Source organism: Diplotaxodon limnothrissa, linkage group LG20, assembly GCF_057381915.1.
Source record: "Diplotaxodon limnothrissa isolate DT_005_m linkage group LG20, D_limnothrissa_male_GT1.1, whole genome shotgun sequence".
Taxonomy (NCBI): domain Eukaryota; kingdom Metazoa; phylum Chordata; class Actinopteri; order Cichliformes; family Cichlidae; genus Diplotaxodon; species Diplotaxodon limnothrissa.
This window is the reverse complement of record NC_140615.1, coordinates 3204504-3227860: the sequence shown is the minus strand read 5'-3', so window position 1 is coordinate 3227860 and position 23357 is coordinate 3204504. Positions and strand designations below refer to the sequence as shown.

General features: G+C 42.4%; 1 protein-coding gene across 1 annotated transcript; it reads left to right on the top strand.

Moving 5' to 3' along the window:
• Positions 1–2516: 2516 nt before the first annotated feature.
• On the top strand, positions 2517–7003 carry hoxc1a (homeobox C1a). Its single transcript, XM_085344938.1, has 2 exons — positions 2517–3033; positions 6621–7003. The coding sequence occupies exons 1-2, from the start codon at positions 2517–2519 to the stop codon at positions 6989–6991; spliced, it is 888 nt and encodes a 295-aa protein (XP_085201064.1). The 3' UTR covers positions 6992–7003.
• The last annotated feature ends 16354 nt before the right edge of the window (positions 7004–23357 follow it).

The window sequence follows — 23357 nt, the reverse complement described above, 5'->3', positions numbered from 1 at the left end:
TGTATTTGCAGGATCCATTTCATTTAAACAGAGAGATTATACTCTTTCTAAATCTTGTGCAAAATTTGTGGTTAAGGGGACACAAGCTGTCCAGAGGAAGGAGTCTGAGCTAAACAAAATCATGCAACTTCTGTTCCACCGGGCAGTGATGTGGAACAACACCTCATATATGCTAATCAAGCATATGGCACTTCTAGGAATAAAACATGGGTTGTTGTTGTTGTTGTTGTTGTTCTATGAGATTAAAAAAAAGGTTACTTGATTTTGAATGCAATTTGAATGCATCCAAAGGCTGCAATAGTCTGTGGCTGCAGCAAAAACAAGGGGAAGGAAAAAAATCATTTGCAAATGTAAAAACCGAGATTGCCCGCACCTGTTTTTTTCCCCTCTTCCTCTTCTTTTCCCCTCTCTGCAACCCTTTCCCGTCCCCCGCCTCCCTCTGCTGAAAGCCATTACAGAAATACAATTTCTAATACCTCCGCACAGGTCTTCGATCGACTGCAAACAAATTTATATTCAGGCGGTAAACAGAAAGCTGCAGAGATTTATTTAGAGTGTGGAGGAGAGAAACAAGCTAGCGCGTGAACCCTGAGTAACCTCCGAGCTGACATGAAGATGGATCAGTGCACCATGCAAATGCATGGAGAGAAGGGATATATTGCACTCAGTCATTCAGCACATCGCTGCCTGTAGAATCCCATTAACTCCCACAGCTGGGACCATAATTCTGTGTTGTAAGAATGCAGTTAGAAGTTGTTCATTACGCTGAATTATTTTGTAATTACTGCAGACTTAAAAGACATAGAAAATATAGTTAAAATAACGCGATAAGAACGGAGGCAGATATTTTATAGGTTAGGGTTTTAATTAAATGTTACCTGTTAGATAGCACATAATACTAATATTAATAATGTTAATGACAGTTATGCTGCTGCTACTACTACCACTAGCGATGATAATAATAAAAAGGTAATATAACCGTGTAGTTACTATATTTAAGTAGTAATAAAATGCATATATAAAAATTTAATTTACTAATTAATAGGTTGGTTTTTTAACTAATTAAACTAAGAGTCCGTGGGAAACAAAAATACAGGTGTAAATAAGTTAAAATTATTACATTTCTTTACACGTCTTCAACTTATTTGCAGGATCACAGCATTTTTTTTTACAGAGATAAAAAATAAAACGATCACATGATCGTTGAAACTTAAAAATAACAAGCTAGCTATTTAATGTTTGTCATTCTTTTTTTCAACCCTCGCAAAATATTGGATATATAGAAGCTGTGAAGTGGGATCAAAGTGAAAGCGAAAATAAATGTGGTTTTCAAATGAATATTAGACGTTAGCACTGGCGCATCAGGGCATTATCAGCTCTATTAATTCCCATGGTTTTAAATGTATGCGGCCAAGCTGAGTGTCACAGTGATGCGTGAATTTGAAAGTAGGTCACCAGAAATAAATGCATAAATAAATATATAAATGAAAACAAAAAACCCCCAAACAGCTGCACTGTGGAGCTCCTTGATCTGTGAGCTGCTGTAGCTGTGCGCCTGTAGATCTGCTTTTGCACCAAATGCCTTTTAGGGCGGTGCAGACCCAGCAGCTTTTTGCGCTTCTTAATATCTAAATATATTTTCTGTCACTCTTTCAACTTTCAGCCATGTAACCCTGTTTACACATGCGCGAAAATTGTCCCACAGCAGTTCATTTCCGGTTAAACACGAGAAAAGTACAGTCGTAAAAGCAGCTGCTAACCCAGCTGAGGAGCACGTCAAACTTGAGCTGGACACGTCCTCTCTCCCACTTACAGCTTCTTGATCTTCACGCGGAGCCATTTTTTGTATTTGTTCGAGACTAATTACAAATCTGCTGCCACTGAACTTCTAAATACCAGCTGTCACGACCTCTGAACCCGTCAAGTGTGTCTTTCACATGACCTAAGCCCTTTGCTAAAGAGGGCCCTGGGTTTTTCAAGAAGCCTTGAAAAATTTACATAATCCATTAACTACATCAGTGTAGACTTATATTATGCTAATTCGACTTTGGACAAAAAGTTTTTTTATTGTTATCTTGAAAAATAACCAGTGAGGAAGAATATGACTTTGTCTAAATGGACAAAAACTGTGTTTTTTGGCGTCGTGTCCTACCTGTCTGAAGGTGAGAGGCCCACAGAGGTCCTCAGTGTGATGATGATTGACTTTCCTGCTGCTTTCTAAGGATGTTTGTAGTTTTGTTCTGTGGGCCTGCTTGTTGTGCTCGGACACCATTAAAAATGTTGACCTTAAGCGAGTCTCGCAACTTGCTTGCTCGGCTTAATCAGTTTTGTCCAGCCTGATGACAGAGATGTCCAGCTATTGGCCGAGAAGGGGAGGGCACGTCATCTCCATCAATCAGGGACTGCTGTTTCTCCTCTGAGGAATGTCCCCACGGTCGTCCAGCCGCCTGACCATGCATGAGAGGCCGGGCATGAAGTGCAAGCCCGTCCAATGATTATGCAGGGGAAAGGTGATAATGACTTCCTATCAAGAGTTAACGGCCGAAGGGGAGAATAGCCCTCTGTTAACGGGCTGCTGCCGAGCAAAAGAGGTTATAAACCAGGACCTGGGCAGCAGGTCTCATCCTGAACTCGGTGGTCGTGATGAGGAGGGGAAAGTGGAGGTGGAAGTTGCCTCGGGATTTTATTCTCCGCGTCTGACTTTGTGCACCTCTTCGGACAGCCCTCCTCCTCCAGGGTTTGAGGCTCTGGAGGGATTCTCGACACTGGCCTGCCCCCACTCGTCCCGTGTCCCCTGGCGGTGCAGGGTGCAGGGGCAGGGCTCTCCAGGACGTGGATACTGCGCGTCAAATAAAGAGAAGCCACAGCGCTTTGGGTCACTTACGGAGGAAATTCAAATTTACCCTCACAATATCCCCGAGATTCACATCACCGTGGGAAGCTCCACGAGCCCGGACTGTAAAGGAGCTGATACGGATGAAAGGAGTAAAACTTTTGAGTGGATGAGAGTAAAGAGGAGTCAGCACCGGGCGGGTAAGTTTTTTATGTGTGTGTTCAGGGACACTGAGCGAGAGAGGGAGGGGTGAAATGACCGCGAATTTAATTTGGGATAATTTGTAAATTTGTTTTGTTCGGTTTTTAGCTTTTAAATAACTTCCCTTTATAGTTGAGAAAGTTTGATCGAAGTTTTCTATTCGAGCAGGAAAAGAAAAAAAAGGAGGGGGGGGGGGGGGGGGGGGGGGGGCTGACGTGTGTGATGCGTCACAGTGAACGATTTCCTCCGTCACCAACAAACAAAAGATGAATTTCAAAGATAAATGCTCCCACCTTAAAAAGCAAATCAAAACGCTTCGAAGGCAGCTATAGCTGTTCCTACTCGACGCCACATTTGAATATGCTCATGAGGAGTCGGGTGCAATTTTCTTAACGGTTTCATGTTAATATGTCTGTTAGGTTATTTAACATTTTTTGCTCCACCTACTGTTGCAAGCCGGGTTTAGACTGTGCACAGAGGGAGAAGGTGAAGTACAGTGAGAAGCCTGTTTAGCCTCAGTGTATATTCAACCCAGAAAACAATCAATTATTTACCCTTGCCCTTACTAACCAGCAGACTTTGAATAATGCAACAGACCACTGCCTGTCGAGGCTCACAGGAAGTTGAGTAAAACTTACTCCTGTAAGCTGAAGTGCTCCCTGAGTATTGATTAGTTGTCTGTTTGTAATGAAAGCCCTTGTGTATTGATTTCAGTTTGCAGCACCTTTACATGTGTCCACCTTTTTAACATAATTGCTGTCACAGATCACCATTTCACTGACTGATGAGTTCTGGGCAGAGAGCCCACAGAAGAATACATATCCCAGACTTTAAAAAAATATATATCAGGAGCATACTAATGTGAAAAATGCCCATCAATCCTCAATTTTATGTGAGTTATAGTATCTTATGTAGATCCTTCATTTGATCAATAATGTCACTTGATTGACTGGCCACTGTACTTGGGCTGGGTTTCATAAATTTTACATGGAGGAAGATTTACAACAGCGGTGGTCCAGTATTGTTTTTTCTTTCTTTTCTTTTTAATAGTCTGTGTCTGCAGTAAGAATGCTGCTGACCCAAATATCCAGTGACCAAATCTGAAACAAACAAAAAAACTATTTGTGGTAGAAGGGCCCAGCTTGTCTTTTAAGGGACGCAACAAACAATCTGAACATAAAATGATGTCATAATCTTTCTGCTACCTTTGTATGCTCTCAAAAAAGGAGAGACATCACATTTGATTTTAATTTTGATCATTTTGTGACTCAACAAACGTAAAATCTGTAGAACCCAACTGTTTGCTCAATATTCAGATTAGTCCACCGGACGGTCGCAGAATAAAAAACTGTGTGGCAATGGGTCAAGCTTAAACTAATGAAATAACAACTACATTTTAAAAAAATACAATAAAAAAATCCTTGGTTACATTAGTGGCTTAGCTACTGATCTGCATTTGCAGATTCTTTTAAAGATGTCGCTGTGACAGAAACAGAAATGTGGCATAAACACAGCTGATTTATTATAAAAAATGAAATGGTGTAAGAAACAAACAAACCAACAAACAAATAGAAAAACCTACAGTTCATGTTCTTTAGACCGGATATATTGCCAAAGCGAGGAAGGTAGAAGGTGGCAGGCACACTGCTGATTGATCTCAAAGTCATTTTATCCATCAAACACATTAGAGACACACTCACATGATCCAAATCCATGTGCTTGGGAAAACCATTTGCTCACACCCACCCACGCAAAAAGACATTTCCTGCCAGTATTGTTTGTATCTCTGTAACCTCTTTCTGTTTCTCTCTGAAGGAGATCATCTGTAGGAGTAACTCATTAGGACTACTGTGTAACTTGTAAAAGAGTCATTAGTGAAAGTATGCTTTCCTCTGGAGGTTGTATTGGTTTTGCAACCCCCCCCCCCCCCAAAAAAAAAAAAAAAAGTATTGCGTATTCTTCCATGTTGAAAGGCCTCCATAGACCTGCTGTAACCTGATCTCCTGGCTCAGTGTATATACTCCCAGTGCGTCATTCTTCAATTATGCTTTGACAGCACCTGAATTACTGTGGGCTGGATGCCCAGATGACTGAGGCAGTGTGTATTGATCTATCCCTTTTCTTCTTCCCTCTCCTTGGCTTGGAAGGCCCTTCCATTCCCTTTGCTGGCTGGCTATTTTTAAGCATGCAAGTCATTCCTCAAATATTTAGTTTGATTCTTTTATGCCCTCTGGCCGGCATCAATTCTATTATCTTTGGAGCCATTAATCAGAATGTGCATGTGATTTGCACTCCACAAAGCTCAAGTTCTTAATTACGTACAGTTTCTCTGCATTGGTTCTTCATATTCACTGGCCTCAAATTCTCAGGCTTGGTCACCTTCGCATTCATTTTCTTAAAACACAGATGTTGACATTTATCCTATAACTGACCTTTCCATCTGCTATGCTTTTCCAAGTGGCTGGAGGCCTGTTAACCTTCCTCTCTATGAATTGTGGTGGGAGGCATTGCTCTACACCTGGCACACTGACTCCATTATGCAGAAGCAGCAGCCCATTTTCTCAGAGGCAAAGACACACTGACGACTACCCACAATGTAAGCAATGAAAAATCCAGATATAGCTGCACTTCCTGTCATTCATTGCACATAAGTAGCACAGATGATACTTTAATGTGTAACCCAGAAACCTCAGAGGACAAAAATGGAGACATTTGTCATTAATGCAGCGTTCGAAAGGATTTGTAAACTGTTAAACTGTCATTGACACAGAAAGACCCGAAGGCAAATAATTAATGATTCCGATGAATACAGTTAATGGACTGTAAATGCTACAAAGTTGTGTTGAATCGCCAAACATCTGACTGCTTTATATCAGAATATACGGCATATATTATTTTCTATACGGTTTTTAATGAACTCGCTGAATGTTTTGATGAACACGCTTTTAAAATATAATACTGCCCAGTAATACTGCAAAACATCCAAACTCACACTCAGAAGTTTCACTTTAAATCTGATTTCCAAGCTGTGAGCTTGTGGACTGCAATGTGCTGCACAGGTCTTTCTGTTGTTATGTCCCATGTAGATAGCACAACATTTCAAGCCTCTCTGCTTTACAGCAGTTCAGGATTTTGCACCCTGCCTATAGGCTTTTTGGTAAAGCTGATACCTCTGATGAAACATCTTCATTATACAGGGGACACTTTAAATCATTAGACTGGCACAGAGCCAATTCCTGTAAATGAGTTTTATATCATTTTATCCCCGGTGAATGCTTCAATACTGAACTACTCTTTAAGTAAAAAAATATAATAACGATTATTTATTTATTCTCCATTATCACTGAGATTGGACTGCATATCATTTATTCAGTAAACACTGAATTTATTTTTTTCTGGAAACAGAAAGTTATGACTTCACGTATAGCCGAACAAACTGAACCTTTCACGTTTTCAGCTTTGGGGTTCAGCTTAAATCGAGGATATGGGCGTGGATAATTTAATTCAGAAAGGTTTTGTGCTTCTTTTGTTAGTAGCCTCATTGATCTTGCTAAAGAAGGTTTTCATGTCCTCTCTCTCTCCCCAGTCAGGACGCGCATGACCTGTGGGTTCAGTATTGTTGACTCGGGCCTCGGTGTGGTGGAGGCTGGAAATCGCAGCATCTGCGCGGACGGCCATCCCACGATGAACGGAGCCCCGAGGATCAGTTACAGCACCAAGCAGCTGACCGAGCTGGAGAAGGAGTTTCACTTCAACAAGTACCTGACGCGGGCCAGGCGGGTGGAGGTCGCCGGCGCCCTGCAGCTTAGCGAGACCCAGGTGAAAGTTTGGTTTCAGAACAGACGCATGAAGGAGAAGAAATTACAGAGAGACGGGCTACTCTCCGACCCAAGGCCCGCGGCTCCGCACTCACACGCCGACACTTTGGACACCTGCCCCTTCCACGGACCGACCTAGCCAAAAAAAAAAAAAAAAAAAAAAAAAAAAAAATCAAAACAAACAAACAAACACCTGCCCCTGAACTCCTGAACTGCATCGTGCGTTACACGGCAAGTCTGCACATGTTTTGATTGGCGTTTGCATCGTTTTCAATCAGGCTTCACCTTTATTTGCTTACAACGATGGATGCTTAACGCAAGAAGCGCAAAGGCAAGTTTCTTCATGCAAGAACGGGCCCAGACGATTTGTCATTCTCTCCGGCTTCAGACTGGTGCTCTGATTTGAATATTAAAATTCAACTCATCCCATTGCGCTCCTATCTACACAATGTAAACGAAGATACAAACTCATATTAATTGCCCATAGAAACTGTGGAAGTCCATTTGCGTATTTTCTTTTTGTGTTTTTTGTGTTTCTTTTTTTTGTTTTTGTTTTTTACTTTTTTTTTTGGACAATTTATTCGGCAAACTTGAACACATTTTAACTCGTGCTTCCCAGTTTCTATGTAAAATGTATTATTTCTATTTATTGAAGATCTATTTATGATTATTATTTATTCTGATATTTTTACAGCATTTATTCACATTATGCCATAGCTGCCGTCTCAGACAAATTAAAGTCCACAATTATGTGGAATTGTTTCTGTTTAAGCTGTTTGCTTCTGACGGCTCACATTTGAGGACAGGAGGAGATACACCTGTTGTAGGCAGAGCCCACGCGTTATGTTACCAAATATTTATCAAGCTAATTTAGCTTCGCTTTGAATCCTGCCTTCGTGTCGTGTGTTTTATCCACTCCCACTGTTTCCTTTATCCACGGAACGATTAAAATGCCATGATTGATGGAGAGATTTATTGACGGGCTCGTATTGGAGTATTGATCCGTGGTGATCCATCCATTTGAGGCACAAATATGTGAGCATTTGCATGCATGTGTAACTGCATGTTAATGGAATGTAGAAACGTCGCGATCGGGAGCTGTTGCGTCTTTTATTGCTTCTATATATGCATCAGAAAATGATAATTTAGCTGAAAGACTCATGCGGGAGAAGAGACAATAAAACGGTGCCTGTGCTGTTTTGCAGATCAACCAATAAACTGTGTGGCCCCAGCAGTTCGAGCAGCTAAATATTCCTTCCAGATTCACATCTCATCTCATATAAAGTAAATGATGGTAAACACGGCCCTTAAACACTGTTATGTTTCCGGTATCACACTGCGTTTCTATCATGTTAATGTCTACTTTAATATCAAGATATGGGCCATCAGGCACATTAATTTTGTGTAAGGGAATATTTTTGTTTAGCTTTCAATTAGCGTGTTTGCACTGGATATGAAGGTTACTGGATCCAAAACGGATATTAATCATAACAAAGGAATTAAACTTGAGTGTTGGAGATTAGAAATAAAGTGCTAGGATAAAAAAAAAAAGATGAAGAAGAAGAGGAGGAGGAGGAGGAAGAAATTGGGTCGGTTTCAAACCTCTGACGAGCGTTCTCGTTTGAATTTGTATTTGTATCATGTAAGTAAAATGCTACTGGTAATACTCATTTAAAGTAATACAATTGCGCCTTTGTAGGGCACAAGAGTAGACATGGAGGCTGCAAGGCCAAGCTAATATATGCAGTTACACCAGAGTTCACCTCTCACCTCCTGACCTTTGCCTTGCCTCGGAACAACGATGACCCGGTCAGCGGCTCTGAGAGAGCAAGATGCACCATTAATTTGGGTGACCTCGAAGTCTGAGCTTTTCTCTTCCTTTCTTTCGTTTTCTCTTCTTCTTTTTTTCAACAAGCAACTCCAAATGCTTTTGTTCTGGTGTGGGGTGTGTGTGTCCACACAACAATATTTCATCGAGCTGAATAGAAGGGCGAGTAGGCCATATGATAATTGTTCATATTATAATTCCATACCAGGCCAGATAATGGATTTTTTTCTCCTACACCTAGAGGTAACCTAATTTTTGCCCCGTCTCTTATTTTAATAAGCCAAAAAAATATGCTACTGGCTCAGTTTATAAACCGGATGAAAGAGTCTTTTCACCCAATAAGTTTTTGGATATAAACTACAGACCTATTTTTAATAGCAAAGTTGAAATACTAGAGTTACTTGAGCATGCTCAACAGTTAATATGATTCCATGTCAGAGCCAGCATAAACAATATTTGGAACAACTATTCATTAGAAGTTTGCAGTTTATATATTTTATGCATATTTGCTTGAAGAATTACAAAAAACCCCTACACACACCTATTTTTCTCCAACCCCCAAACAATATGTTTTTAATGTGCATCTCATTAGTGAAAGCCAGAAAAGAAAAGAAGTTTAAAGTTAAAGAAGAGGGGCCAACTTTACAAACATTTAAAAGTTTTCTTTTTCTTTTCTTTTCTCGGAATTGATATGAATGATTTTACATGCAAGCAGGGCCAAAATATGTTGAGCCCAATTTATCTAGAATTTGCATTTAAACAAAACACACACCATTAAGGCTGCCTTTCTCTAAACAAAATAGCACAAATTGGAATGTTTAACAAAACCATCAAATGTGTTTGTCTCGTTAATGCAAAGTGCGCGCACGTGAAGGTCACAGGGATAATGATGGGCACAGCGATGTTGGGATCATGTCAGTTTAAAGCCATCAACTATAAAAATGTCCACTGTTATTACAGCAATGTGTTGTTTATGTTGACCTTTTTAGGAACTCTTATCATCTTATCATGTAGTGACAGGGCTCCATGTAGCAGGTTGTAATGTGCACAGCAGACCCTTGCAGCACGTGTGCACTCTGACTTTTTTTTTAAAATCCAAACTTACTTAATCACATGTTCTTCTGCATAATAGATACACCTAAAACACACAGCGGGCTCAGTAATAAGGAGAGGGGAAAGAAAAGAGGGAAAAACCTAATGTAAATTAGAAAGAAGAGGTAAATGTAGAAAAAAGAGCTGCTTTATTTTGTTTGAACCATCACCTTCATTTCATTGTGTGGCAGCTTCAGTGTTTGCGTCTCAATTGATGAAAGCAGAACTGCATTGTTTGTTCAGACCTGACATTTAGTTCGAAAGCATTTGAGCGTGACTGCTCTGATGAATTTGTACTCTCCTGTAATTCCTTCCTGAAGATGTACGGTTGGTTCGGAAGACTGACAGCTGTGCTGTGCTTAGACACACGTAAACACGTGGCAAGTGGGAAGAAAGTTAAAGCCAAAATTACTCAAATCCAGATATATTGCTGCCACAGGTAGCACCAGCATCATCATCATCATCTTGGAGCAAGCTTTCCTCACCTTCATTTTTTTCCTCTTTAAATACAGTGGTTATTTCTCATGATGAAAATCAATCTAAAATCAGTTTTATTCTTCTCATTAATTCAGCAAGAAAGCTATTCATATTTAAAATAAGTATAATCATTTGTTTAATGAATAGTTCCACTTGTTTTGCTAAAGTATTCCTGAACAGAAAACACACAGCTGAGAATAAAGCAAATCCACTGATGTATTAGTGTATAATGAATGAGGCTATTGGCAGTCTCTCGTTTCTTCTCTTCTCTATTGTAAGCTGGCTGGTGTGGGCAGCTGTTACAATCCTCCCGAGGAACACTGAGGCGTGAGCAATGTGTGCCTTACAGAATACCTTACACTACTTTTTTAAAATGAACATATATAAGTGGGTTCTTTCTGAGCTTGCACTAATTAATGCTAAGTTAACCTGAAATTAACTTAATGCATAATATGCATGTAATATTTTCACCAAGCTCGAGGGAATAAAATCAATTGATCACGTTAAGCTTTTTCTAACTTTATGTGAAGCACTTACAGAACAGATAGCTTGGTTGTTGTTTTAATTATAGGCCATTTGAATGCTCTCCTCCCTTTAGTTTTTTTTTTCTGCTTGTCTGATTTTACTGTTTTTCTTTATTTGCAAAGACTTTCATGCACTATTAGTCTTTTTGATCGGCGTTATTCACATATTTGACTACCAAACAATTTGTACATCAAGAAAAGTAGAAATGAAGCGCACCTGTGTGTGCACGAGTGCGTGCCAATGCATGTTTGGATGTTCTGTGTACAATTACACAAATATGTGTTTGGTTTCCTAGGTGCTGCTAATAATGCGCTCAAAAAAGATACAAAGCACCTATTTGAATAATTGTTCACTCGCATGCGTACACACGCGCACATACAAATCCATACATTCTGACAGAGCGGCGCTGAACAACATGCACACCAGTCCAGTCCTTGCCTCTCCTCTCGTGCTCCACTCCAGGGAGCAGATGTTTGGGGACAGCTTACAGCCTCAGCGAATTTCTGTGTACAAAGCAAACAGCAGCACTCAGCACTTCTGGCTGCAATGTGCTCTTGAAGTGGGGGGAGGGGTGGCCTTTGAGTCACTGTAAGGTATCATGAGGATGGGTGGAGAGGGGCAAAAAGAGTGAGAAGGAGGGTACACGCAGAGGTGAAACTGTGTCAAGGTTACAAGTGGCTTGCATAGGAAAGTCCCCCCAATTTCCCGAGACATGTGCTGCTGTGTGTCGAAGCAGTGCAGGGCAGCATCCTGGCTGGTATACTTAGTACCCCTGTGTGACATCATCAGGAAAATCAAGCTACATATCTGATTGTGTCTACATGACCTCTCCAGTGCAGCTCTGTCTGCTCACTAGTTTGGATTGCCCTTTGAAAAGTTGCAGACAAGCATAAAATGGAGGGGAAAAGGGGGGAAACAATGTAGTAAGTCGCCGCAAATATTGCTGATATTGCATCTAAGACATCAGCTACAACATGGGACCAGTTCTGCTAATGATGCCACCGATATAATGCATTGATTTAAAGGTGCTGGTCCTGTGGCAGTATGCTACCCGTGCTCTCTTTTGTTTGCCTTCTATAGAAAAGTAGCATTTTATATTTATTTCAAAAGATCACTAAACGTAAGTTCTCGAGATCGCTCATGAAAATGACAGTATTATTTTGCACTTAAATAAATATTTTGTGCCCTTTTCATCCATTCCAAAATATTTACAGTGCAGCTTTACCGCATATGCTCGTCAATATGCTGCACACAATTAGCTCAAACACACACACACAAGCATACACTTTTACTTGTGCATGCGAGAAGACACATTTTGACCTCTCATCAGTGTATTATAATCCCTAAACAAACCATCATAAATGAGCCCTGCCATGCTTATTTGTCTGAGCGAAAGTAACCCCCCACCACACCCTCCTCTTCTGCCCTTGGGGTGAGGTTGCCATAGTGACAGATTCATAGACATATGGAGAGAGAGGAGAAGAGGAGCTTGGCTGAAGGGGTGGGGCTGAAGGGGTGAGGTGGAGAGAAGACAGAGGAGAAGGGGATGGGTACCAGTTTGAGGACGCTGGCGCTCTGTCTTTCAGATGTGTCTTTGTGTTTCATCTGTCAATCAGCCATCCGTGGCAGTTTGTGCTCGGCGAGGGAGCAGTTCATGAACTTTTACTCTGCCAGACGCCATCTTGGCTGTATTTCACAGGGGGCGGGATTGATTTTCAAGCATTTTCACCCCCCCCAAAAAAAAAGAAGAAAGAAAGAAAACATGATAGGCTACGTGTGGAGGCAGCAAAATGTGCATTATTAAATTGACTTGCAAATTTGTGTCCGCATATTGCAGTCTCTTGTCGTTTTGTTCCTTATGCTAATGACGAATGAGCATTAGGGAGACAAACATACAGATGTTTTTGCATCTCACTAATTAGATTTGGATGATGTTTTCGGCTAACCTGAGGACAGCTTGACAATGGACAAGGAAAGGGAGAAGAAAGGGAACTAAAAAAGAGAGAGTGAAAGGAAAGGGGTGTAGGTTTGCAGCGGCCATCAGGGCTGGCCTTGGTGCTGTAAAAACATATTTTTTCATCAGACATTTTATGCAAAAGGGAAAGACCAGGTGCTCAATCAAACCTCACGCCCACTGTTTTATTTTTCATCTTCACCCCTCCCAGTGCTTCTCTGCACAAACCTTCTGTGTGCCTTCCCTCTACCCTCACACCATTCTTCTCTTCCTCTTCCCTCTCTGTGTCATTCGTCTTCCATTCTGCCCCTCTGCTGCCTGCTCTCCAACTGATACGAGAGAGTGACCCTTGGGCCCTCAGGGGTCAAGTGATACAAGGTCATTGGCAGGTCATCTCTGCTGACTGGCTGACCTCTAAAAGGACTTCTGGAAGGAGCCAATCGGATCTTGCTCCTTCCCCCCTAAGGCGGATCCCCCTCCCCAGCTCTTCGGCAGCCTGTGTCACATGACCAGTGTGAGGCGTCAGAGGGAGGATGATTAATGATGCTTTTAGTACCTGTTTAGAATGAAGCTGTCCACACCGCACTGTAATTACCCACTCCCAGGCGGCAGCTGCCCAACGTAATTGCTTTTTGTTTGTTGACCTGGTTTATTGAGGAAAAAGATGGCTTTGGCTGGGTAAGATGGTGCTATGTACAGTATACAGAGGTGACAATAATATGTATGTCAAAATTTTTTGGTGTCATTGCATGGTAGAGATTTATGTAAGCCAGGAGAGAGAGGACGTGTACCTAAGTTGTGAGCAGGAGGAGATACAAATGTGGCAGGATACAAAGTCACTTTAGACTGGTTTTGTACCACAAATGCACTTCTTAACACAAAATAAAAGTGGAACGGTATTTAGCCACAAAATGTCAACAACAGATCTACAACCTTTGCACAGAACTCCAAAGACAGCCACAGACCTCCTGTGCAAGGTTACCGCATGCAACACTAAAATACACACACGTTTGGCATGCACAGTCACCGAGGAGTATGTTCTGTCATGCATAATTTATGACAACATCTCAAAGGTGAAAAATTAAAGCTAAGTTCAGAAGGTCAGTGGAATATTGCACCTAGAGGTCCCCCCCTGCCCTCCCTTTCCCTCCCATTTCTTGTTTGGCTACATGCCTAAAGCAAATATGAAAATTTCAGTACCTGCGGCGCAGTGCCACGAGGACAGTGACAATGAAACTCAGATAAACAGCCCCTCGTTTGACCTATGGAGAGCATAAATTTACCACCCATAAATCCCTGAGAGTTTCAGCTCTGTTTGGCGCATTTGCAGTGCCTCTCTACCCAGACTGAGAGAGGCAAGTGTCGGGTATCTGTGCTTCTGTATGAGCAGCTTTCATCCTGCTCCTGGTTCTCACATAACTCAGTCCTGCAGCCTTTATCACCGCCTCATAAATAACGAGGCTATCGCCTGATAATGTCCGCTTAATGCTTAGTCAATAAAGCCCACAGTAAGAGGGGCCTTTTTTAGCCTCTCTCTTGTACATAAATATAAACAGTGCAGTAGATTGATGTGATGGGTAGGCTCTTTCTGCACTGGGACAAAAAAGAGGCAACGTGTGGGCCCGGGAGCTGAAGGTGGGCTGTGGGGCTGCAGGTGTTTAGAGGAGATAGTGGGCTGTAATGAGGGGGCTGCAAGAGAAAGGCTGAGTGGATAGCCTTGACTGATCACCTGTGAAAGGCACATGCACACATATACACACAAATGACAGCACGCAGACACTAATGCACAAAGCCACATGTGCACATCGGCACAGTCATTCACACACCAACACACACTCTAATGCCATCATTAGTTAACCCATTGGTGTCGATGCCTGGTGCACAAAAAGCTCATCCTCCCTATTTGAAGGGCATTAGACCATTATGATAAAGAGACCTGGTGAAGTGTTTTTGTATCTTGTTAGCATCTTTTCCTAATCTATTGGCAAATTTGGAAAACCAACCATATGCCCCTGCCACAAAATTACATCCACGGTTGTACGTTTCATTGTCTTGTGTGCACTTTGCACGGACATTTATCGACCATTCGCACTAGTCATCAGACCATCCAATTCCAGTGCGGCGCCAGAGGCAGCTGTAGCCAGTGTTATGACTAAAATGGGATCAGACTGAGCCCTGGGGAGACAGAAGAGACTGACAGGGATGTTCCTAGGTTGAACGAGGGGGCTGATTGTGATCCATGAGCTAGTCAGTGTAGCAGCACCTGGGCTTGGAGTAGCAGCGTACAGAGACACAGGGTGGGTTCAAACTGAGAGGGATGATACCATCAGCTCATATTGACATGCTTGGTGAGGTGTAGTTGGTGGTTTAAATTTTTAGACAGCTTTTTTACAAGCAAGGGTTGTAGCCAGCATTAGAAAATACAAATGTAACCCTTCAAACCAGGAATGTGAATTTTATGGAAGGAATAGTTATGTAGATTTCTTTTTCACAGCTTATCTTTTAAATATTAAAGGCAGCTTTCCAAACCTTTATTCATATAAACTATACCTTTCAGACACATTCATATGCAGTTAAGCTTCAAGACTCCATGAAAGCAAACAAGTCGAGAATAAATCAAATCTGAAAACAAACAAGTGTTGTGATCTCACTTGCTTTATTTATATTTATTTCAGTGTGTTTTATAATTGAATTATGTGTATGACTGTGTTTTCATGGTTTGAGAAGTGTGTGCAAGTTAAGGACACTGGGAAATATTGATGTTATGGTGTAGTCTAATAATGGCATCTTCTTCTGGAATTTTCCAGAATTGAAAGAAGTTGAGATAAATAGTACAAAGAGGTCTTGTGTCTTTCTGGCACAGTGTGCAGCTCTGTCTACAGCCTCACTGTGTTTGTGTAAATAAAGATGGCTGAAAAGCGGGATTCAGCTTACTGGGAACTTATTTCCACAATAAAAGAGACATTTGACTTCCACTCCTTATTTTCTGCTCTTTGACAGTGTAGTACGGGATCATAGCTATGAATAAAAATACATAAAAGGAAGAAAAAGAAACTATTCAGACAACATGACACTGGCAAGTGATAACAAAGGAGCTTTTTCTCAAGCCATAGTTAGGTTTACCTCAAACTAAACCTTGTGGGACATAAACACCTCAGAATGCAGACTCAAAGGACTGCCACTTTGAGCCAATGATTGATTTGCCAGATAATGCAGGTCAAATTTCAGTTAGAACTTTAGGGCCTCACACAGCAACTTAAGCAAGCTGAGTCATTCTCCAAACCCAAAGGAGTAAACATCACATAAGAAAAACCTGTTTATCCCCAAACTGTAGGACTTTTATTGCTTCCCAAAACAAGCTGTAAAATGCACAAAATCAAGCAGAGATCTGTGTTTCATCCACACCTCATACGAAACAAAAACAGCAAAACAACAAGGTAGCCTACACTCTAGGAATCACTATTCAAGAGAAAATAATGAACTCATAATTTATGCATAACATGTAAGGCTATGTAAAGCAAATTAATGACCGACCATCCAACCTTGAAGTTGCTGGAAGGACCATTTCCTCACTACAGGGATGAAGCTGCTCTCAGTGTAGCTCCCCTCTTAATATGCTAGGGAGTTATCGGCACCACAACAGCTATTTTTCTACAGAAGCCAAAGAGATGGGATTATTACAGATGAGTTTGTCTGACTCTGGGTAAGTAATACAATAAGCCCATTTGATAAAATGTTGGATGTACTTAAATGCATTACATCCAGCGTGTTTGGAAAAGCATCACTGTCATCTACCGCTCACACTGGACCTCATTTGTCAATATTTGCTTCAGCGAGCATTGCTGGGGTACTCTGAAAAGCTTGAACAAAACAATGAAGCTGACATGCAAAGCTTCAGTCTGCTGTCAGTATTATTATGTTCTCATCATGCATTCTGCAAGAAAATGGGCAATGGCTTGACTAAAATTTGTACTTCTGAGCTTTTAAAGCTTACCAAAGACACACAGGGGCATGCAAACTCATGCACATGCAGTCAAAAACCACAGAAACCTTTTAGTGCTAAAAGGCAAAGCAGAATTCAAACTACACATTCAAATATCTTTACTCCCATTTAATTTGAAGTTACTACATAGGAGGCAGCCATCTAATGACTTAAGCTCCTTGTATTTACAATTTCCACACAACCTCGGGCCACAGATTTGCTGCCTTCCATGTGCTGCACTAATGTAGGAGGTAGTCGCCCAAAGGATGACATGGGGCACGGCCCAGATTTTGGAGAAAGGTTAGCTTGGAGGTGCCCACAACTAGGGAAGGCACTGCTCTGAACACTGCGGCAAATGAATCTCCTGGGTAATGGAGACAAAACTATCACAAAATTAGGAGAGACATTAACTGGGGTATCAATAAATAAACCTCTAATTAGGAAAAAAGAAGCAGAGCGAAGCAGGAGCAGCAGCACGGGGGGAGAATATCAATGGGACGTTCACATCTGTATGCAGGCACAGCTCTCTGACGAGGGGCTGGGCCTCACAGGGGCTTCACCAATGGCACTGGCTCACCCATCCATTCCCATCTTGCCCTGGTGTAGAGCGTGCCCACTCTTTGACTGTGCAGTGAACCCAGTGTGCAACCTCCCCTCCTTCCAAGGCTTCCTCCAGGTGCTCCAGTGTTTCCACATTCTCTTCTCTTCTCTTCTCTTCTCTTCTCTTCTCTTCTCTTCTCTTCTCTTCTCTTCTCTTTAACCAGCTTATCTGCACAGTGCCCTGAGTGTGCTGCTGTGCTCTGTGACTTCACCATGATTGATTGTGGTGGGGGTCCTCCACTCCCTTGGTGAGAGTGAAAATGGAGGAGCGAAAACAGGAGAAAGCAAAGAAGCCTGGAGAGAGCCAGTGATGGGTAAAGTGAAACAGAAGCACTATTTGTGTACGCATGTATGTACATATGTGGGCCTATATATATAAATATTCATTAGGTGTGTAAAATGTGTTCTTGTTGGAAAGAATGAAGGTTAACTAAGTCTGTTCAGGCCTGGAGTCAGCATGCAGGTATTTATCCAGTTATAAGGCTAAAGACTAGTGATGTTTGGTGAGCACAGTGATGTGCAAGTGCTGCCTAGGTGTTGTGGAGGCTGGGGGTGCGTGGCGCTGACCGCTCCCTGTCTCTCTCCCCCTCTGTTCCCTGGAGGGTAATAAAGACTGATGACACTGATGCTGTGCCATCCGGCTCCACAGTCTCCACTGCACAACCATTTGCGCCATCATTTATCCCGCTCCCCCCTCCCCGTTCTAATTCTGCTTTAATAACCGCCAGCTCCATTCATCAGCGTATTGACAGGCATGACAGGCAGTGCGGCACACACTAACTCCCTGCCCTTTACTCGCTCACAGCCAGGGTCAGTGTGAGGTCACACAGTCAATAATCACAACACACCTCACTGTCACCTTGGAGCGACTACATGCCCTGCATATCTATTCTCATGTATGCCCAAACTGCTCGTTGACTTTACTGCCTCGTAACCAGCACTGTGCACAGTCGCTAAGGTAGAAGTTGTGGCCAGAGGTAAAGCAGTAGTGTAAGAAACATGCAAGGTAGAGGAAGAGGTGATTCTGCTCCACTGGTGAAGAGTGTGGACCCAAAGAACCTGCTGTTTAAATGAGTTGGGTAATAAGTGAGTTTGGACCATCCCCAAATCCAAAAGTATTCTTATTCTTACTCTGTAAAAGTCTGACATACAGAAGATCATATCTACTCTTTGCTCCCTCCACTTTTTTTTTTTTTTTTTTTTGAAGGGGATGGGCTTTTTGGGTGTGGTGGCGGGGGGTAATTGTGGGCAGTCATTTGTTACAGGTGCAGAGCCTCCTTGTCTCTCCTTGGGCATTCACCTCTTCATATGCAAAACATGTCCTGCTGTCCTCCAACTCCAGCACAGTTTGCCGCCGTGACACATTTTTTCTTCATTTCAGCTTGACAGTGACATTTATGTTCATTTGCTCTGTGCAATTGTGAAGCATCTGGAGAGGCTGTATCCCTTTTTTCCCCTCCTCTCTCACCTCTTTCCTTTTTTTCTGTCCTGACAAAAATATTAATACACATTTGCATGCCACAGTGACTAAGCCCTTGATGAACAGTTGGATTTTTGGGAACACACAGAGGAAAAACTCCTCTGCAATTACACATGGCAAGAAGAATAAGGACTGCAATGGAGTCTACTGTTTTTAGATAGATTACATAGAGCAAGTCAGGATATAGCCAAGATCACTGGTACTGGGAACCTACGCCAGTCCATGAATCTTGTGATGCTGCTGAGTATGGTGGTGCTGGGAGTTGTGGTGCACTGGGGAGCTGAACATGCTGCACACAGAGCTGGGCCAGGTGGCACCCACCCTTCTTCCTGCTCCATGGTCACATGATTAATCCCCGCTCTCTCACAATTCCTATTATTTTTCCTGATCCTTCCTGTGTACACAGATGTGCAAATATTACAAAGGGACAAACAAAAGAATTTTAGATTTACTGTGAAACACATACATACATGTATGCACAGATTTCCCAACCCACCCCAGCCCTTCTTCACCTTTCCTGGACAGGCAGCAGCAGCAGCCAGGGGTGCGGATGCTGAGGGCTCTAATCTGCGGTGCAGGTCCCATCGGCAAGGATCATTGAGCTAATTAATAATGTGGCACAGAGAGGGATGGCAGTCATTAAGGAGCCATGGCTGTGTGTGCTAAGATGCTGTGGGCTTCTGCACGGTTGTTTGTGTGTGTGTGTGTGTGTGTGTGTGTGTGTGTGTGTGTGTGTGTGTGTGTGTGTGTGTGTGTGTGTGTGTGTGTGTGCGTGCACTCGGGGGGTGAATGCGTGCAGATAGAAGGGCGGGTTGATGTAGAGAGGGGGCACTGCAGACACAGGGACTGACTCCTGCGTGCAACCCTTTGATTCATAATTCACAGAGGCCAAGCAAATAGGAAGACACATCATTATACCAGACCCACAAGCACATATGCAAACACGCATACAGTGTGATTATAAATGCATGTACACCAAATGTGTCCCATAATTTCCTGCAGGTATACTCTGTGGAATTTCTTTAAGGGTCATCCAGAGTATGGTGAAGCAGGATTTCCCTGCCTCTTTTTACATCAATAAAGACAACTCTGCTCTCCAGTTAGACCACGCTGTAAGTCAGACACAAGTGGAGCAGCACAGTGCTCCATGGGGGTTTTGTTTCAAACACTCTACTGCACCAGGAGAGCCTATCATTTCCAGTTTACAGCCATATGTTAGGAGGCGCTGTATACATCACCAATATTTACTATAGACATGGGGACCAGAAGGCTAAGAGCACTTGGTTGTGTGAGGCAGCCCAATAGCTCAGCCTGGGCTAATGAAAGGAAACAACAGGAGCAATTAGCAGTGTAAACAAACAGCTCGCTGAGGCCCCAGTCTCCAGCCTCCCCCCTGACAGCAAAGGGACTGGCAGCCTGGAGTAGGAGGTAATTGGGGGAGCTAGGAGCCGAGACAAAATCAATGGCAACGCATGCACAGACACGGCGTGATTACTCACCACCACCGTCACAGCGCCGGGGACTCAAACACGACAAGGTATTACAGCAGGTTTGACCCTGCCAAGTTTACACTCACTTCAGGATGTGCTGAGTGACTGTATATCATTGGGGTTTACATGTGCATTTGCTCTTAGAGCCACAGTAAAGACAAATGCACACACTGGCACACTGACAGTTGACACAACACAGCATTCAAGCATCGCACTTGGACCACTAGCCATATAGGAGCCTAATGACCTTCCTCTCAGTCTAATTGATTTCATCTTGGTGCCACTTATGTGTCTGCCTCTACACTAATGTCTCCTATTCACTCACTCATTGGGAAGTATCAGCGTCTACAGTGCGACCATGTGGCTGCGGCCTGCAGACAGCCGTGCAAAACCCATGGCCATGTTTGTCTCCTCCCTAACCCTTAGTGGAGCCACAGGGCAGAGGGGCACCACTAATGCAGAAGGCTGGCTGGGATTTCTACACTGCAGGGCACATTCTGCTGCAGGCACGGCACTTCTGCTGTCTGAGTGCTAGCCAAGAAAATAATCAGCAAGAGAGACTTTCCTGCAGAGGTTTACAAAAGTGTACCATGCATCCATTATGGAATGCAGTTTTCATGTGAATTAGGACTTGTTGACCCTCATTTTGGGCAGTAAGATGTAATAATGAGTGCCAAGAGCTTAGCAGGGGTTCATTCCTTCACTCATCTATAATTACAAATTCTTCCTTGTAAAAGATGCTTCATTGCAACAAAAGATCTGTGTCACAAGATGGTGGTGAGACGGAGATGGGAAACAGGACACAAAGTGGACTTGGAGATGGCAGAGCAGACTGGGCAAAAACAGAAATGGGTTACCGAAGCAAGGCTGAGATGGTTTGAATATAATAGTGGATATAGTGGACAAAGAATAGGAGAAAGCTGGAGCTGCCAGGCAGGACCACCGAGAAGCTTCATGGATGTAATAAAAAAGGACATTCAGATGGTTGTTGTGACAGAAGAGGATGGAGAGGATAGGCTTAGATGAAGACAGATGATCCACTGTGATAATCTCTAAAGTAGAGCCTGAAAAAGAAGAAGAAGATAAGAAAAGGCCTGACTTCAGAATTTTCTACTCAACTAAATGTTTCAGCACCAACAGCAAAGCGCTCTGTTGAAGAGGCCTTCTTCCATAGGCTTTATGAAGTTGAACAAAGTTACTGTATATTTTATCACTAAACTTGAAGATTAAAATTCATGACTGACTAAATAATACCAAGCATCTGTCTACTGTTTTAAATGTCTAGTTTTACTCTGGGTATTAGTATAAATATAAATGCCTAAAAAGTATTTAATTAATCATTTTTTCTGCTTATAGTTTTGTGAATATTGAAGTGTTCCAAAAAACACGTTTACTGTACTTTACCAAATGCACAAAGACACGTTGAACCTAAGGTTTTGTGTTAATAAACATCCTCTGGTATGTTCTTGTGCAAAGCACTGAATCCCTGCCACCTCTGAGATTGCTACAATCCAAGCAAAAATAAATTGTCAAATATTCAGTTTTTATAATCATTATTGCTTTTTTTTTTACTCTTAGTGATGGCAGGAGTCAGCAAAATGCAAAAGATGTGAGGCAAACTGAAAGATTCAAGACTGTATTTCAAAAAGGATTCCACGTGGACATGAATTTCAAGCTCATACTGGAGCTTAATCTGGATCTGAGAGACTTATTCCATCATCTATGCTTCAGAAAATTGGGGGGGACACAACATTAATCACCTGCTTCAGCTACATTTCTGATTTAGTGGTCAAATGGATGGATATTGCTTCTATTAGTCCTCATTATTACTGTAAATTCGGCAATACCGCCAGGTCGGCTCAGCAGGGATTATGGACCATTATCAGCAGAGTGGAGACAGAGACAGAGATACCTTCTCTACAAGTTGCAGAGCAGGGAAAGTGGAGAGGCAGGGAAGGCAAGTGCAATCAGGCTCCACATAATGTTAATACAGGAGACAGAGCTCTAATTGGGGTGCAACACAGTCTCATTTAGCTATACTTAACAACATCCTCCATAACAGCATCCCTCAGTTTAAAGAGCCAAATGTCTGCATGGTGAAGATGCACACACTTACACATTCCCGGGCTCCAAATACCAGTGCATTACTGCCCTGCTGATCATTGACAGACCTGCCACTCACCATGGAGATGGATGCTTCTCCTGGGACATCTCCAAACCTTGTTCTTTGACTAAGCTGTTTTGCTGATCTAACTACCTTTGAAAACAACACTGAGGTGAGTGCGTGCGCTTTCAAAGAGGGGCAACGTCAGTGTTTTCATGTGCGTTTTTGTGCCAAACGGTGACTACAGCTCTCACTCCCTTGGTACCTGCAAAACACCCTCATGGGTGCTACTAAGTATTGGTACTGAATTAGAAAGCCTGGAACCAATCTGCCCCTCCCCCCAAACTGTTCTCCCTCTAACTAAAAAGCAAGTGATGTTTTCCCTCCTGAGATGCTCCACAAATAAATCCTGTTGCTCATTTATGCACGTTTCCCTCCAAGTTCCTTGATTAAAAACATGTAAATGACTGGTTTAACATCCCAGCTTCCCTGAGCATTATATTAACCTCAACAAGTCTTTAAAATTTGCATTTTCATTCAATTTGAGGGGGCTCAAGGAATCTCCAGCCACCACTGCCTATTCCACTTCACACCCCTAGAAATATCTTTATCTCCTATCAGTCTCTCTTTTTGGAGTGTGTCACTACCGCGGCCTACACACACATTTCACAGTCGCGCATTCATCACACAGTCCCAGCCATGTCGATAGTCGCCTGGCTGAGCAGGCTCATAATGAATTTGAAGAGTTGCACACCTATAGCAAAGTCATTTACTTTATCAGTCCGATAAAAGGAAGTGATAAGATAGTGGCTTGGCACTGTAAGAGTATCAGCCTCACTCCGCTATTCATCTCACCAAGATCTACAAATGGCAAAGCTCATCCCTCAAGGCAGCCGCACAGAATCTTTATCTAAAGAATTTTAAAAATGGCTAATATCTCATAAGAATGTGTGCTTATGAAACCCAGCATTTC